Here is an 18,038-nt window from a genome sequence, read left to right as displayed (position 1 = left end):
AAAAAGAAACATACAATTCAAGGGGATAAATAATATGCTGCTTGGATGCTTGGGGCTTTGAGGGTTGGAACAACCCCACTGAACCTTTAATCTTTCAAGAAGGAGAAGGTCAGAAAGCAATGGATGATTCACCTCGGCTAATAGCCCATCCTCTGACTTCAATAACACTCTCGTATTTCAAATCCCAGCAAGCGAATAAAACATTAATTTAGAGAAGAAATACAGAAAAATAACATCTGCACAAAGATGGGAACTGTATAAACAATCACTAATAGGCTCTTCCCTGTTATCTAACATCAAGTAAGGAGCAATTCAAGGAAAGTCTTGCATGACAATAATGCCTTTCAGTACCACCAAGCATCTTAAAGCACTTTACGGCCAATTAAATATGCTTGAACCATAATGATGCTCATAATTCTGGAAACAGAGCAGCTAATTTTGCTTTCAGCAACTGCCCACATATTAATGTGATGATAACCTGATGTAGCGAAGCTGGTTGAAGGATAAATATTGATGAGGATATTCCCTTTCTCTTCTTCAAAATAGTGCCGTGGGATCTTTCAAGTGTCTGTCTGAGAGGGCAGACAGGACGTCAGTTTTAAAAGCTGATCCCAAAACTCAGCACTTTGAAGATGCAGCATTCCCTTAGCACTATACTGGCCGTGTTGAACAGAACGTTTAAGTCAAGTCCCTGAAGCAGAACATATGGGAAAAAATACCAGTCGTTTATAGGGGAAGTGCACTGAAAATTGAACTGTGCATTTTCTTTTCCATTTCAGGCTACCAGGTACACATGAGGGAACCTGCTAGGAAGAGATAAAGAATACATGTTATCAGCCCCTGGAGTTCTAGTTCTATATGTCTTTGGCTGAATGTGCAACTGTTTCTATCCCCAGTACCTGAGAAGAAATTTAAGCGTATTTATGAAATCAAAACCTGGCCCAATGTGACCGATGTGTTACTAATTTGTGGATGTATAGTTTGTGGTAATTATAATAAACTAGGCAAATTATTGCAGCATAACTCAAAATCTGTGGTTGCTTCTTCTGGTGTTCTCAGTGAAACTATATCATGGTGAAGGAAAACATTTTCCCAACTGTTTCTGTCCTGCTTCCTTGGAAGAGCTAATCAATTAGTCTCCCCTATGTCCACAGCTCCTTCAGAGTACAAATGCAGTGATATTGAACAGTCATGGTCCATATTCACAGAAAATGACAAAGCGGATGTACTGATGCAGTAAACTGCAGGAATTCTACATTTGGAGAGAAATTGGTGTTACTAATGAGGCAGTAAATTAGCACCTGCTGTGAGTTACTGACTGGAATAAATACTAACTATAACCTGGTTGTATGTCAAAATGACATTTTGTATTACCAGATCTGTGCAGCATTATGAAGGAAATCTTCCCAATGGTAGATTTATATCTCTTCAAGTTTAAAATTTGGATTATATTTACGTATAGCGTAGATGAATTTAAGAAGTTTTTCTTATTTGTTTTCTTTCCTTACAATTGGTTTCCTCCATTGCATGTCACCCTCCTGCACCAATCTTCACACCATTCCTGGCACAAGTAGGTGACCTGATCTGTCAACTGATCTTGATAACCATCTGTTAGAGAGTGCCTGGATGCAGTGTAGGCAGATTATGTTTAGTCCTGAAAGGCCTTTAAAGCAAAATTAAGAACTTGCATCTATGCTGCGTGACCTCAAAACACTGCAAAGTGCTTTACAATCTATGATCTACCTTCTCAATGTAGCTACTGTTGTAATGTTGGAAACGCAGCATCCTGTTCATACATAGCAATGCAATATGCTGCTATATTGCTCTTTCTTTTGAACTCACTATGTTCAAAATTGTGAATAGCTTTGATGGAGTGAGTGAAGAAATTGTTTCTAGAGGTAGAAGGGTCAGTAACCAGACGGTCACAAATTTAAGGTAAATGGTAATAGAACAACAGGAGGAATGGAAGAAACTTTTATTTTTAACACACTGAGTTGTTCAAACTTGCAGTTCACTGCCTGAAAGGATGGTAAAAGTACATTCAGTCATAATTTTCAAAAGAGCATTGGATAAATATTCTACAATGGAAAATGTGCAGTACTGTGAGGAAACAGTGGAGGATGGGTGTTCTTTGTTTTCATCATCTTTTTCGAACAGCAAGCACAGGTATAATGGGTTGGATTGCCTCCTTCTGTAAGACTTTGCTGTTTGATTCTATGGCTCGTGTTGTTACAAAATGGAAGTTGATCTTGCATGTTGTCATCAATTCTCCATTCCCACTTCAAAAAGTACCATGATAGGGATGGAGAAAGAATAAAACTAACAACAAAAATTGGTCTCAAATACTCAAATCCAGTAACTTTTTTTTGTGCTATTTGCCTGTATTTGGAAGGTTAAAAATTTGTTCACCACCAGTTTTACGGTTTGCAGTGTTATGCACGGGAGACCCTGTATGTGAGAACTCCCTTTCCAGAAGCTAGGCCCCAATTTCATTTGTTGGGATGGCAGGTGATCTGGGTGGTAGTAAATTGAGACTATTAATTGACCATAGAATCCTTACAGTGCAGGTAGAGGCCATTTGGGCCATCAAATCTACAATGACCATCTGAAGTATAGCCCATCCAGACTAACCTCCTCCATCCATGTAATACCATATTTGCCATGCTAATCTGCCTAGTCTACACATCCCTGGAAACTATGGGCAACTTTAGCCTGGCCAATCCACATACCCCGCACATCTTTTGACTGTGAAAGGAAACCAGAGCAAGGGGTGGAATCCCATGCAGACATGGGGGGAATGTGCAAACTCCACTCAGACTTGTCACCTGAGGCTAGAATCAAACCCATGTGCCTGGCGATATGAGGTCGCAATTCTGACCACTGTGTCACTGTGCCTCCACCTAAGACTCTTAATTAGTGGTGGATCAAGAAGGTCACCCTTGGATCTTCTTGCCTGGAACCTAATTAGTGCTGTGACAAGTAGAGGTGCTTGTTAGAGTTTGTTAGCAGGGTGCATATGCCCAGTTAATTCCCCTTCTCACCAATACTGCCAGAACTTCCAAGGAAGGGGATCTCGTATCTTGGATTGAGAACTGAAAGATCTATGGTTACTTTTGTGGTCCTTCCAAGCAGACTCCCTCTGCTGGTAAGGATAATGGGAACTGCAGATGCTGGAGAATCCAAGATAACAAAGTGTGGGGCTGGATAAACACAGCAGCCAAGCAGCATCTTAGGAGCACAAAAGCTGATGTTTCGAACCTAGACCCTTCATCATTTTTTTCTGATGAAGGGTCTAGGCCTGAAACATCAGCTTTTGTGCTCCTAAGATGCTGATTGGCCTGCTGTGTTCATCCAGCCCCACACTTTGTTATCTTCCCTCTGCTGGTATATGTGTATGGCAGCCTCAAGTAGACAAAAAACACAATGTAATTTTCAAACATTACAATTTATTAGAAGACTGGTGAGAAATTGTTATCAGAGTGATGTCTCCTTTACTTAGCTTAACATATAGTCATAAGGGGCAGGAAATTTACAAGGGCAGTGTTAATGATGGCTTGCCTCTATTCACTCTCCACCCCTTGACAATTCCTTCCTCCTCATTTGCAGGTACCTTTACTATTTAAGATCACCGTTAATCTTATCATATGTCACATTGATTTTCACCAACATTTTAAAAGTTTTGACTTTTCCAAGAAGACGTTACATTTAGTATTAAGCACAAGAAACAAGCAATTTTCTGCAGTCTATCATTTAGAAGAGAGGTTTTGGAAATAATTTGTTCCTAAAGTCCACCCAGAGCCCTCCGAAAACATCAGAAGAAATCTTGTGCATGGATGAAGAAATTCAGTTTGACTCCAGTAAAGGAAATGTTCACGATTATTTATCACGTCAAATATCCTGCTACAAAGTGCACGCTTAGGTGATTTTTGTTACTTTTTGGTTATCCGTTAGTGCAGATCTTGAGTATTGCTTAAAAAAAAGACACATTTCTCGAGGGGTTGTAGGGCTGAAGGGAATTACAGACATTAGGAGAGCCAGACCATCGAGACTAAAATGAGAATGAGATATTTAAATCAAAACTGAGGGTAGTTAACGTACCTAGTTTCCAAAATTTAAACCAAAAATAAACAAACCATCATTTAAACCTTTAAAACTTGACAGGAAGTAAAATTTTCTTTGAAAAGAAATGGTGGACCACAAATCAAGTCCACTAGTGCTGTACCTTACAACATCCTAATCTTCTCCACTCTGTCAAAGAAAGCTCTGAACCTTAGCCTCACATTTCCAGGACAATGGAAACGCACGAGCAGATAGATCCCTCAAGGGAATTCTTCAGGGCTAGCTTGTATTGATGATGTTGGCTATTGTGTTGTTTCAAACAGTTAGTATGCATTATCCCTTTAAGAGACAGGGCCACGATATCTTCATGATAACATACAACCTGAGGGTTCAAAGGTCTTGGACTCCATCTTACCTGGGGCCACTTGAAGCATGATAAGCTGATGGAAGCATGGTACTATTTGTCCATGAACAGCTTCATATTAGCCCAAACAATGAATTTCCTCTGACTGTAATATGCATACCAGGAGGTGTGTTATGTGATCCATGTGTCATTCTCATAATATTGGTGCAAACATAAGTATTGCCTCACTCAGGTAAAAGTACCCTACTGAAGGTAAAAACCCACAGCGTGTTGTAAATGATGGTGGTAGCACGGTGGTAAGCAGCATTGGCCACTTGTAAAATAATCTTAAGTTCTCAATGGTAGAGACTTGGAAGCCTTTTTGAAGATCAACTAGACAACAGCCCTAGAACAGATGTTCCGCCAAGGAATTACATTTCAAATAATTGTTAACAGGTTACAAAAGCATTTTGAGGAAACTACATATGTTCTACGTTCCAGCCCTCAACTTCAAAACATTCTGAACTAACAGCAATAAAGGTCTGCAGATTAAGGAGACAGTCTTGCATCCCTCCCCTTAAAGAGTAAGTTCTATCAAGCTAGAAGACCTCAATGCTTTTTATTAAAAAAAAGGAACTATCAGCCTAATTTCCAATATTATCATAATAAATGGCTTAGTATTATCCTGGACACTGAAGTGTATGTGACTACACTGGAAGGTGTAATAAACATCTATTTAATCTTTGAGAGCCACGTTACCAACATGAGATTTATTTTAGTGTTCCAGGAGCTAATATCAGGATTACCCCATCGGGGTGCTGTGCAAGAGGCAAGAAGTCCACATCACTTTGGCAGGTCTTCTGCCAAGGAATTATTTGTAATGTTTAGGAGTTGCACCAAAATGGTGGAAATACAATAATCTCAAAATTTCTGCCTCAGTTTTTGAAGTTGTCAATGAACAGTTCAACAGGTCAACATTTTGGGGAACAGAGTTCCAACTTCCCACTGCTCCTTGTGTGAAGCAGTGCATTCTGACTTCACCCCTGAATAGCCTGGCTCTAATTTTAAGGTTCTACTCTTTGTTCTGGACTACCTCCAACAGAGGAAATAGTCTCTCTCCACCCAAGGTATCAAATTATCCTTCAATTGTCTTTTACCTCTGCATTGGGTCACCTCATTAATTTTTAATACTCAAGTGAACACAAGTCTAATTTATGCAATTTTCCCTCATAACTTAAGTATTTTCACATTGATGTTTGAGAAAAACTCTCCAAAATTAACTTTTTTTTCTATAAATATGAAAAATTGCACAGTATTTGATGACAACTATTGAAACAAATCAACACAGGAATGTAAGAACTAGGAGCAGGAGAAGGCCATCTGGCCCCTTCAAGACTGCCCCACCATTAAATATGATCGTGGCTGATCTTTTTGAGACTCAGCTCCACTTACCCGCCCACTCACCATAACCCTTAATTCCTTTACTGTTCAAAAATTTATCTAGCCTTTCCTTAAAAACATTCAGTGAGGTAGCTTCAAACGCTTCACTGGGCAGGGAATTCCACAGATTCACAACCCTTTGGGTGAAGAAGTTCCTCCATGTTCACAACTAGTTAGCTTTTGTAGCTAATTCTTACATGCTGGCTGTGTTTTTTTTTTCCTGTCTAGTGGAACGACCTGGATCGCCAAAAATGTGAGAGATTTAACCCAGCCATCTCTAATCGTAAATCTGTTGAGATGTTGTGATTAACCTATGTTTATAAGAAAGGCAAGTGAAGTATGAATAACAGCAACCATGAATAAAAAGTGGATCATAATCTCAAGAACATGTAAAAAAGACATTCGTCCAAAGATGTTTTAAGTTTGCTCAACTTGGGAGATCATTTCCCTGTCTTGTAGTGCTTCAAATTTAAAAGCCTACGTCCTCTTCGTGTTCCAAATTAAAGCCTTTCACTTTGACCATGCTTTTGATCACCTGCCTTAGTATTTCCTAATGTCAGGATTTGTAGGGTAACACTTCATTGAAACAGCTTGGGATGCTTTGCTTTATTAATGCTGCTATATAAAAGCAAATTATTATTTGTGTTAGAGATAATGGGAACTGCAGATGCTGGAGAATCCAAGATAATAAAACGTGAAGCTGGATGAACACAGCAGGCCGAGCAGCATCTCAGGAGCACAAAAGCTGATGTTTCGGGCCTAGACCTTTCATCAGAGAGGGGGTTGGGGAGAGGGGGAGGCGGACCAAAGATGGAGAGAAAAGAAGATAGGTGGAGAGGAGAGTATAGGTGGGGAGGGAGGGAGGGGATAGGTCAGTCCAGGGAAGACGGTCAGGTCAAGGAGGCGGGATGAGGTGGTAGGTAGGAAATGGAGGTGCAGCTTGAGGTGGGAGGAAGGGATGGGTGAGAGGAAGAACAGGTTAGGGAGGCAGAGACAGGCTGGGCTAGTTTTGGGATGCAGTGTGGGGAGGGGATGAGCTGGGCTGGTTGTGTGATGCAGTGGGGGGTGGGGACAAACTGGGCTGGTTTTGGGATGCGGTGGGGGAAGGGGAGATTTTGAAGCTGGTGAAGTCCACATTGATACCGTTGGGCTGCAGGTTCCCAAGCGGAATATGAGTTGCTGTTCCTGCAACCGTCGGGTGGCATCATTGTGGAACTGCAGGAGGCCCATCATGGACATGTCGTCTAAAGAATGGGAGGGGGTGTTAAAATGGTTCGCGACTGGGAGGTGCAGTTGTTTATTGTGAACCAAGCGGAGGTGTTCTGCAAAGTGGTCCCCAAGCCTCTGCTTGGTTTCCCCAATGCAGAGGAGGCCACACCGGGTACAATGGATACAGTATACCACATTGGCAGATGTGCAGGTGAACCTCTGCTTAATATGGAAAGTCATCTTGGGGCTTGAGATGGGGGTGAGGGAGGAGGTGTGGGGGCAAGTGTAGCACTTCCTGTGGTTGCAGGGGAAGGCGCCGGGTGTGGTGGGGTTGGAGGGGAGCGTGGAGCGAACAAGGGAGTCATGGAGAGAGTGGTCTCTCTGGAAAGCAGACAAGGGTGGGGATGGAAAAATGTCTTGGGTGGTGGGGTTGGATTGTAGATGGTGGAAGTGTCGGAGGATGATGCGTTGTATCCGGAGGTTAGTGGGGTGGTGTGAGAGAACGAGGGGGATCTTCTTGGGGAGGCTGTGGCAGGGGCGGGGTATGAGGGATGTGTTGCGGGAAACGCGGTCATGGGCGTTCTCGACCACTGTGGGGGGAAAGCTGCGGTCCTTGAAGAACTTGGACATCTGGGATATGCGGGAGTGGAATGCCTCATCGTGGGAGCAGATGCGGCGGAGGCGGAGGAATTGGGAATAGGGAATGGAATGTTTGCAGGAGGGTGGGTGGGAGGAGGTGTATTCTAGGTAGCTGTGGGAGTCGGTGGGCTTGAAGTGGACATCAGTTTCTAGCTGGTTACCTGAGATGGAGACTGAGAGGTCCAGGAAGGTGAGGGATGTGTTCGAGATGGCCCAGGTGAACTTGGGGTTGGGGTGGAAGGTGTTGGTGAAGTGGATGAACTGTTCGAGATCCTCTGGGGACTTCACCAGCTTCAAAATCTCTCCTTCCCCCACCGCATCCCAAAACCAGCCCAGTTTGTCCCCTCCCCCGACTGCACCCCAAAACCAACCCAACCTGTCTCTGCCTCCCTAACCTGTTCTTCCCCTCACCCATCCCTTCCTCCCACCCCACGCTGCACCTCCATCTCCTACCTACTAACCTCATCCCACCTCCCTGACCTGTCTGTCTTCCCTGGACTGACCTATCCCCTCCCCATCTCCCCACCTATACTCTCCTCTCCACCTATCTTCTTTTCTCTCCATCTTCGGTCTGCCTCCCCCTCTCTCCCTATTTATTCCAGAGCCCTCTCCCCATTCCCCTCTCTGATGAAGGGTCTAGGCCCGAAACGTCAGCTTTTGTGCTCCTGAGATGCTGCTTGACCTGCTGTGTTCATCCAGCTTCACACTTTATTATTTGTGTTAATCACTTGTGATAAATTTCGCACTTGTCTATATCCTTAACATGCCCGTAAGTTCATGGTAGTTATCAGATGGTCATCGAGGAAAAGAGAATGGAATAATACTTCACAACAGATATGCTGCTTGCTGGCCTTGCAGCAAAGGAATGGATTAATGTAATATCATTCATTTTACTGATGTGAATGACAATTACATTTCAAAGGCATTTGATCAGGGCTGAGATTAGCCCAGGTTTAAGCTTAACATCTTTCATCACTTTCAGAAGGAAAGCGACATATTGCAAATCACAGATGTTTGTGTCATCCTAGGCTGATTTGATATGCAATCTATTAAACACCCAAGCTCCAAACCAGCAAGTGGTCTTAAGACCTGGGGAATAAGCGTCTCATTTTCTTTTGTTGCAAATGTGCAGTTGTTTTACCAAAATGATGTTGTACCATCAGATGGTCAGTACAATGGGAGTGTTGCACTGTCAGAAGGTCAGTGCCGAAGGAGTGCTGCACTGTTGGATAGTCAGTAATAAGCTCATGCCACTCTATTGGAGGGTTAGTGCTGTCAGAAAGCTGCAATGTAAGAGACTCAATCCCGAGGAATTAATGGCATAAGCTTTTGGCCTTCTTCAACAGCCAAGTTGAGCTAAGGACCCTTACCCCGCAGAGATTCTGATGGTCATTGTGCAGTGAAAATTAAGCCAAAATATTATTTTCTTATTTACCTGATGATAATTAGGCACCTGGATGAAAGCTTAAGCGCCTGTTAAAATACATCTGTTGTAATATAGACATGAACCATGGCCTCAGATCAATGTGAGTGAGAGAATGTTTGTGAAGAGTGACAATCTGTTTCAGGTAATGAATATAGTTAACATTCTGGTGATTAAAGCTTCCCAAAGCTGTTGGCATTTTTCAGTAAATTAATCTTCAAATCAAATTTCCCTGTGGATTTCTGTCTTGCTTTCTATTGCAAGGTATGTCATTAAAATTGGTTCACAATCAACTGACTGAAGATGATGAAACCAGAAAAATGCACGAAAGCAGCTGAGACATGAGGGGCCCAATTACCTTCAGAACACATCCTTAACTCTTGAGGGAACTGCAGTTGTCAACCTGTATGAACCAGAAGCTATGGAAAATGACTCGCACTGGGATGTTTTCAGAATCTCACAGCACAGAAGGAGGCGAGCCGACCAATCATCCCTGTCTTAGCTCCTTGAAAGAATTTTAGTTTTAAAGGCAATATGTTTTCTTTATTGGATGAGGTATAGAATATAAAAAACAAAGATGTAATGCTGGAACTGTATCACATATTGGTTAGACCAGAGGTTGAATTTTATGTGCGGTTCTGATCACTGTATTAGGCCATTTACTGCCTTCTGTTAGAGTCTGAAAATGACTTGTTTTCTGTAGCATCAATATTCATGCCCAAATTGCTGAATTTAATCAGTGTGTGCTGATTATCTTAGTAAAGCTATTAATTTCTTTACAGAGAAGCAGAATAGTTAGGAGGACATTCTCAAAACTGTGCAAACATTTGATATCGTATCTACTGACCTTTTTGATCACTTTTGCCCAGACCTGTTTGCTTGTTTTCAGTTGGCAAATAACACTGATAATGATTATTTGCATATATTCTATAAGTTAAATGATAGACCAAATAATTTTATAATAATAACAGTATGCTAATAAGACTCACTCTTACTAATGCCTAAATTGTTTAGCAAGTTCAAAGCATAAAGTGAAACACCATGAGATGGTGTCTCCAGATCTTTCTGGGTGATTTATGCTGTCCTGTTGTTTACTTTATCCCAACAGCATTATGCTTTCAAACTCCCCATTACTTATAAGAACTTGATAGATTTGCTCATTGCTAACCATCAAATTCACTACAGAAGTTTAGGGCTGGTAATTACCAGCATAAGGACCCTGATGTACATCTTGATAAGTGTCAACCCAATACTCAGCAATGTCTATCTCAGAAAGGGAACAATTTAAACATTGGAATCTCAGTCCTACAGGTAATTGATCAAGATTCTTAAAATCTTATGTTAAACTTTTACAAATGTTCATGTTTTGATACTCTATTTTTCTTTCCCCCTCTTTCTCAATTCCAATTTACCGGATTTCCTTTCCTTTTATTCTCAAGTCCTTAATCTTAATCATCAAGCAGACAATGTGTTGGCCCTGTTGCTGAGGTCACAGAGACCATGTTTCGTTTTTTGTTAGCTCACATTCCTACCTAGTTCCAGGGTAAAAATTATAGTCAAGCTGAAGGTTTGCAAAGTAATTTACTGAAGAAACATGTGGCGTTATATCCTTTGCTTGAAATTGATTGCTGTTTAACTTATAAGCAGTAATGTTGAACAGGTTCCGTTCATGATTTGGGAGAAAGAATAATAAGTGATCTCATTGAATAATACACACCACGTTTTCCACTTGGGTCCCTGCAGCCTTCTGGACACAGTAGTGAGTTCAACAACTTTAGGGCTGGAGCTCTTCCAAGTCCTTACCCCAACTCCCACACACCAGGCTTTGTTATCACATAGTCTGCTATTACACACAACCCATTGTTAGCCACTAACAGTCCACATTAATAGATATTCAACATCCTCACTGGATTTCCTTTGTCTGCCCAACTATTCTTCTCTCTCTTTAGGCTCTATCCCCATTTGTCGTTTACTCCTTAATCCACCTCCGCCCCAACCCTATCTTCTGCATAGAAACCAACATTTTCCTAACCTTCAACTGTTCTGAGGAAGGGTCACTCAACCTGAAGTGTGAACTCTGATTTCTCTTCACAGATGCTGCCAGATCTGCTGAGCTTTTCCAGCAATTTCTGTTTTTGTTCCTGTTTATGGCACCAGCAGTTTTTTTTTCAGCTTTTAATACACTGAGAGGAATTCACAATGTAGGTGTCAAGAGGCTGAGCTGAAGAATCTAAAACACAGAACAAAGGATGTCAGGAGATGTCCAGTCAGGAGTATATTCAAGACCAAGGTCAATTAATGTAGGGAACTGAGGGACTAAGGAATTTAGGGAGAGTGAGTGGAAGTGTAGTTGATGTAGAAGATCAGGTATGGGGATCAGATTTGGGGCAGTATGATTTACCCAAGTTTCTATGAGGCTACCAGACAGTAGAAACAGGTAATGGAGCATTTTGCATCCTTACAAATGAAGATTTAACTGATTAATGGAAACATATCAGTGAGAATCAAATTAAAACATTCTTAATGCTTCAGGCTTGATACTCTTTCTGTCTTATCCACTGAGTTCACATCATCAGTTCTTTCACAAAGCGATGGTAAATATAAAGGCTACATCAACTTGCATTTCTGTAGTGAGGTTTTCAGATAATGCAGCAGTGCTGAACAAAGCCATTCAGCCCATTGTGCCAGCACCAGCTCTTTGAAAGAGTTTATCCAATTAGTCCCACTCCCTCGGCTGTTTTCCATGAATTGAAATTTATTTTCCTTTTTAAGGAACTCTCCAATCCAAGTTTGAAAGTTGCTCTTGAATCTGCCTCCACTATGTGTTTTCGCAGTACATTCCTTATCACAACTATTCATTGGCCTCAAAAATACCCTCTTCATCTCTCCTCTGGTTCTTTCATCTGTTACCTTAAATTGGTCTCTTCTGATTATTGACTGTCCTGCCAGTGGGAAACATTTCTCCTTATTTACGGCATCTTGTGAATTTCGAATATTGCTATTACATTCTCACAGGTATTGTGATAAGTGAGGTGACTGATTTAATAGAGAATCAATGCACTAGGGAAATCATTGGAATTATACATTTGTCTCAGGTTCACTGCAAGTTTTTGCTGGTGTTAAGAAATGGGAGTGAGAGAGAGCCAGGCTTCACTTTCAACATCAAAGGCAACACATCAAGGATTCTATCTTTGAAGGGTTTTATTGATGTCAGTGTCCAAGGACAGTTGCAAGGTCACAGCATAGATCATTTCTTCACCACTGCTTCCTTGACTGATTGGAACAATTCACCCTGTTTCCAGTTCAAGTAAACACCTGCTATATCACTTCTTGTATTGCAAACCTGAGACTTTCAAACTAAATGTAAATAATTCCATTTTAAAGGGAACTGCAAGCCTAACTCTCATCGCTCCACCAGCGTCAATCATGCCTTCAGCTGCCTGGGTGTGCACATTCTCTTCAGGAATCTCCCCAGCTATTTACATGTCTCTCCACCTTTCAAATGAGTCTTGAAACTTATTTGTTGACGGAACTTGTAGCAGTCTGCCCCATAACTCCTTATTCAGTGTGATGTTTGATTAAGCTTTGGGACTATTTGCTACAAGTAAGTGTCAGTGGCCAAGTGCCATGGTTCACTGTGTAGCACTCTCAGTTCGGAGTCAGAAGGTTTTTGCTTCAAGTCTTGGGGCCCAAGATTTTGACATGCCTTCTAGGCTCATGCTTGCAAGGTAGGGTTGATGGTTTGGATGACTTGTAAAACCAAGACCCCATCTGCCACCTCAGGTGATTGTAAAAGTTCCTTGACGCTGTTTGAAGAAGAATAGAGGACTTTTTCTGGTGTCGTAGTCAATAACTACTCCTCAATGAGCCATCACCAAAAAGCAAATTATCTGGTCATTATCACATTGCTGTTTGTAGAAATCTGTTGCATTCAGATTGGTTTTTGCAATCCCAACATTACATTAGCAACTAAACTAGAAATATATTTCATTGGCTGTTGATCTTTGGCATGCGCTGATTCATGAAAAGATCTACATAAATGCAGGTCTTTTTTTTAAAAAACAGTATTATTTAAATGCGAGTTGTTGTTATTATCAATCATTCAAATTTATTTCATAGCTTTACAGTAAATGTTGACATCAGAGAGAGCCATTTCCATTGTCAGAGGCTGTGCTTCGAAGAAAATTAAAGAACAAAGAAAATTTCAGCATAGAAACAGGCCCTTTGGCCCTCCAAGCCTGTGCCAAACACTTCATATGAGTCTTTATCTCAACTTACTTTATCCACCTATCTTTCCAATACTTTCCCCCTCATGTATCTGTTGAGTGTCATTGTGCATCTACATATTGTTCTCACCATTCTGCAGGTGGAATCTTACAGGAGGCTGAGTGACGTGGGCTATGATGAGATACGTGTCTGGTTCAGGAAATAAGTGTGGCTAGGCCCATCTCAACATCTGAGTCTGTTATACTTTAACAAGTGGTGTGGCTGGGATTCTTGTCTGGTAGCGGCAACGTGCCCAATGACACTCATGATCACTTGTAAACATTTTGTCAATGCCAACAATGTGCATCCGTTGTACTGAAACTCCTATCTTACCAAACTCGAGAGACTTTGGGAAAACTTGACAATGAAACCAGAATGGGTATCGGGTGGAATTGGCTCTGAACGTTTGCCATATTGGACATTGGGCAACAGGATCCATGGGCACCAGCCGAATGCATTGACAACCTGCCATGACCATCCTGGCATTTCTACAATGCGCCAACAGTGCATTCTGGCAACTCAGACTTGCCTTGCAGGATACACCAACAACTTGCAAGGTCCACATTCTCACATTTAGGCAAAAATATTTCTCTTGAATTCCCTGTTGGGTTAGCTGGATGACTGAGCTGGTGCCAGTCCAACAGAGGTAATAGAGTATTTGGAACTCCCGAGAACAATGAGACAAACAGTCTACCAGAGTAAACAAAGTGTGGAGCTGGCTGAACACAGCAGGCCAAGCAGCATCTTAGGAGCACAAAAGCTGACGTTTCGGGAAAGGTCTAGGCCCAAAACATCAGCTTTTGTGCTCCTAAGATGCTGCTTGGCCTGCTGTGTTCATCCAGCACTGCAATTTGTTATCTCAGATTCTCCAGCATCGGCAGTTCCTATTATCTCTCAGACTACCAGAGTATCAAGCTTTGGGGAATAGATAATGATGATGGATAGGGACATCAAGTGAATTTGACTCAAATCAAAGACAGTTAGGAAAATAAAGAATAATTGCATTAAGAGAGAAAATAAAGCATTATTAAAATTTCAAGCAATGATTTACAGCCCAAAGGAATGAGATTCTATAATTTTTGATCGTTTGTTTTTCTGGACTGGAGACATGCCATTGTAAGGAGTGCTTTCCCGATATTGCTAACTACCAGCCCAAACCCTCAGTGGTGAGTTTAATAGGTAGTCTTTATGCAAACACAGCCTTTTTCCTGAAACTCAAGGGAGGTTGAGAATGAAGTGCAGTTTCTGTGATGTCACTGGCCAATAAATCATCCATTACGTGTGGTGCTCACAGGCAATCACCATGGTTTGAGGGAGGATTTCTAACTCAATAATGGAAAAGCCCAGCAAAATCTGAGTGAATGCTCCTTAATTAGTGCTTTTTTGTAAAAATCATTCATGTTTATGTGTTGCCAAGGAGTTTAACCCACTGACTTGTTCTATTTAGGAAAATGCCAGTGTGGTCAGTGCACTTGTTTCCCACCAGGAGACAGGCGTATCTATGGGAAAAACTGTGAATGTGATGACCGACAGTGTGAGGACAGTGAAGGAGCCATCTGTGGTGGTAAGTGGTTTTTTATTTCTAGAAGAAAACTAGATATTGTAGCTTAGCAGAAAAATCCCCTTCATTCCCTGAATTGTTCACAACATCAATTTGCAGCAAATTACTCATCCCTGTGTCTTAACCGTCATAGAAACCTCCGGTGATTCTGCCAAAGATGCATCTTGTACATTTATTTTTTGATATTCCTTTTGAGGGTATGGGAATTGCTTTGAAGACCACCATCTGTTATCCATTTCAAAGTTCCCTGATTTGATAGCAGCGTTTGAGTTGATAACACACTCACCTCAAGTTCAAGTCCTTCTCCTGGGCTTCGGCACAAAAGACACTCCACCTCAGGACGGGGGAAGTGTTACACCGTTGCATGTGCCAAGCTTCTGATTAGGCTTTAAACTGAGGCCCCACCTGATTGACTGGGTATCTGTAAAAGATCCCATGTCAGCTTTTTGAAGAAAAATAGAGAAGCCATCCCTGGTCGCTTGGTCAATACTTGGTCAACAAAATAGGTTATCTTGTCATTGTCATCGAGTCATAGAGTTGTAAAGCATAGAACCAGACCCTTCAGTCCAACTCGCCCATGCCAACCAGATATCCTAAATTAATCCAGGCCTATTTGCTAGCATTTGTCCCATAGCCCTCTAACCCCTTCCTATTCACGTACCCGTCCAAATGTTGTAATTATCATATTGCTGTTTGTGTTTAAATATCTGCTGCAATTCTGACTGCTTTCAAAAACGTTTTACTGGTTATAAGCACTTTAAGACATCTGCTAGTGTGTAAAATGTTATTTAAATGCAAGGCCTTCCTCTTTTCTTCTTCATCACCCCCGAGAAGATTATGATGCGGAAACTTCTAGGTCTGTGAAGTACTTTGATTTTGGCATACCGCAGTGCTGGTCAGGAGAAAGATCCAAAGTTTTGATCCATTGACAGCAATATAGTTAGAACAGGATATTCAGTGGCTTGGAGGGAACATTGGACGTGTTGACTTTCCAAGAAGACAGCGATTGCTTTGTCTTTAACAGAAACAACATGGGAACAGTTTAACCTGCTCCGATAAACCTAGAGATGGAAACAATGAAGAATTAATTTCAATTGATGCTGATAGTTAAAAAGCGACACCAAAAACCAACTTCATTCATCTCGTCTTCATAACTTATGGCAACTGAGAGTTGTAAACTCTATTATAACAAAGTAATTTGATTAATCAGATCTCCAAATAAACCATGATTCGAAGGAGAGGTGAAATCAAACACTTTGTGCTTCTTTCCATTTCAATGTTACACAGACAAATAAATGGAAAGTTATTAAAAGACAAGCCCAAGCTGGTTATATCAGTTATTTCTGCAAACTTCACAGACCCAAGCACATTCCCAACATTGCAATACAGTAATTATTTCAATGCTTCTACATGCAATTTTCACACCCTCATTCTTAGAGTTTGCACATTCTCCCTGAGCCTGCATTGGTTTTTATCAGATGTTCCAGTTTCCTCCCACAGCCCAAAGATGTTCAAGTTAGGTGGATTTGCCGTGCTAAATTACCCACAGTATTCAGGGATGTGTATGTTAGATGGTTTATTGGTGGGAAATGCAGGCTACAGGAATAGGGGTGGATCTGTGTGGGATGTGCTTCGGAGGGTCAGTGTGGACTCATTGGGCACAATGGCCTGTTCCCACACTTTCAGGATAGAACATAGAACATAGAACATAGAACAGTACAGCACAGAACAGGCCCTTCAGCCCACAATGTTGTGCCGACCATTGATCCTCATGGATGCACCCTCAAATTTCTGTGACCATATGCATGTCCAGCAGTCTCTTAAATGACCCCAATGACCTTGCTTCCACAACTGCTGCTGGCAACGCATTCCATGCTCTCACAACTCTCTGCGTAAAGAACCTGCCTCTGACATCCCCTCTATACTTTCCACCAACCAGCTTAAAACTATGACCCCTCGTGCTAGCCATTTCTGCCCTGGGAAATAGTCTCTGGCTATCGACTCTATCTATGCCTCTCATTATCTTGTATACCTCAATTAGGTCCCCTCTCCTCCTCCTTTTCTCCAATGAAAAGAGACCGAGCTCAGTCAACCTCTCTTCATAAGATAAGCCCTCCAGTCCAGGCAGCATCCTGGTAAACCTCCTCTGAACCCTCTCCAAAGCATCCACATCTTTCCTATAATAGGGCGCCCAGAACTGGACGCAGTATTCCAAGTGCGGTCTAACCAAAGTTTTATAGAGCTGCAACAAGATCTCACGACTCTTAAACTCAATCCCCCTGTTAATGAAAGCCAAAACACCATATGCTTTCTTAACAACCCTGTCCACTTGGGTGGCCATTTTAAGGGATCTATGTATCTGCACACCAAGATCCCTCTGTTCCTCCACGCTGCCAAGAATCCTATCCTTAATCCTGTACTCAGCTTTCAAATTCGACCTTCCAAAATGCATCACCTCGCATTTATCCAGGTTGAACTCCATCTGCCACCTCTCAGCCCATCTCTGCATCCTGTCAATGTCCCGCTGCAGCCTACAACAGCCCTCTACACTGTCAACGACACCTCCGACCTTTGTGTCGTCTGCAAACTTGCTGACCCATCCTTCAATTCCCTCGTCCAAGTCATTGCTAAGATGCTAAGAATTCTAAAGATTCTGAGAATTTATCATCCACAATAAAACATCATGCCAACACTTTTATGATAGAAGCGCTTAAATTGCTTATGTCATTAAGTTTGTATTAGTTTTTAATTTTGTAGGTTAGATTTGCCATTGTAAAGTATTATATTTGTACACAGTTCTCTGAAATAAATTCACCAGGAACAGAAGGATGTCATTTTGACCTTTGGGTCCATTACTCATTTTAAAATCTTTGAGTGACGTGGTGAAGAATTCACAATTGATAAAAACGAGTATAGAAAGGAACATAAGAGTAGAAAGAGGCTATATCATCCTTTTAAATCAGTTCCACCATTTAAGTTAAATCATAACTGATCTGTAGCTGAACTCCACTTACCTGCTTACCTGCTTTGGTTCTGTAAATCTTAATGCCCTTTACTGAACAAATATCTGTCACTCCATTTTCAAATGTTAAAGTATT

The 18,038-nt window shown here is 41.5% G+C and overlaps 2 protein-coding genes across 4 annotated transcripts in view; one reads left to right on the top strand and one right to left on the bottom strand.

Moving 5' to 3' along the window:
* Window positions 1-18,038, top strand: part of itgbl1 (integrin, beta-like 1) — a 182,720-nt gene that overhangs the window by 138,726 nt on the left and 25,956 nt on the right. For all 3 annotated transcript variants that reach the window (XM_059646457.1, XM_048532714.2, XM_048532715.2), the window contains one exon: window positions 14,827-14,943. In XM_059646457.1, the coding sequence (XP_059502440.1) occupies window positions 14,827-14,943 (117 nt within the window). The remainder of the gene's footprint in view (window positions 1-14,826; window positions 14,944-18,038) is intronic.
* Window positions 14,935-18,038, bottom strand: part of fgf14 (fibroblast growth factor 14) — a 510,221-nt gene continuing 507,117 nt past the window's right edge. The window contains exon 6 of the mRNA XM_048532719.1: window positions 14,935-16,001. The gene's annotated coding sequence lies outside the window, so the exon portion shown is untranslated. The remainder of the gene's footprint in view (window positions 16,002-18,038) is intronic.

Source organism: Stegostoma tigrinum, chromosome 6 (assembly GCF_030684315.1).
Source record: "Stegostoma tigrinum isolate sSteTig4 chromosome 6, sSteTig4.hap1, whole genome shotgun sequence".
Classification (NCBI taxonomy): domain Eukaryota; kingdom Metazoa; phylum Chordata; class Chondrichthyes; order Orectolobiformes; family Stegostomatidae; genus Stegostoma; species Stegostoma tigrinum.
This window is presented reverse-complemented; position numbering and strand designations above follow the sequence as displayed.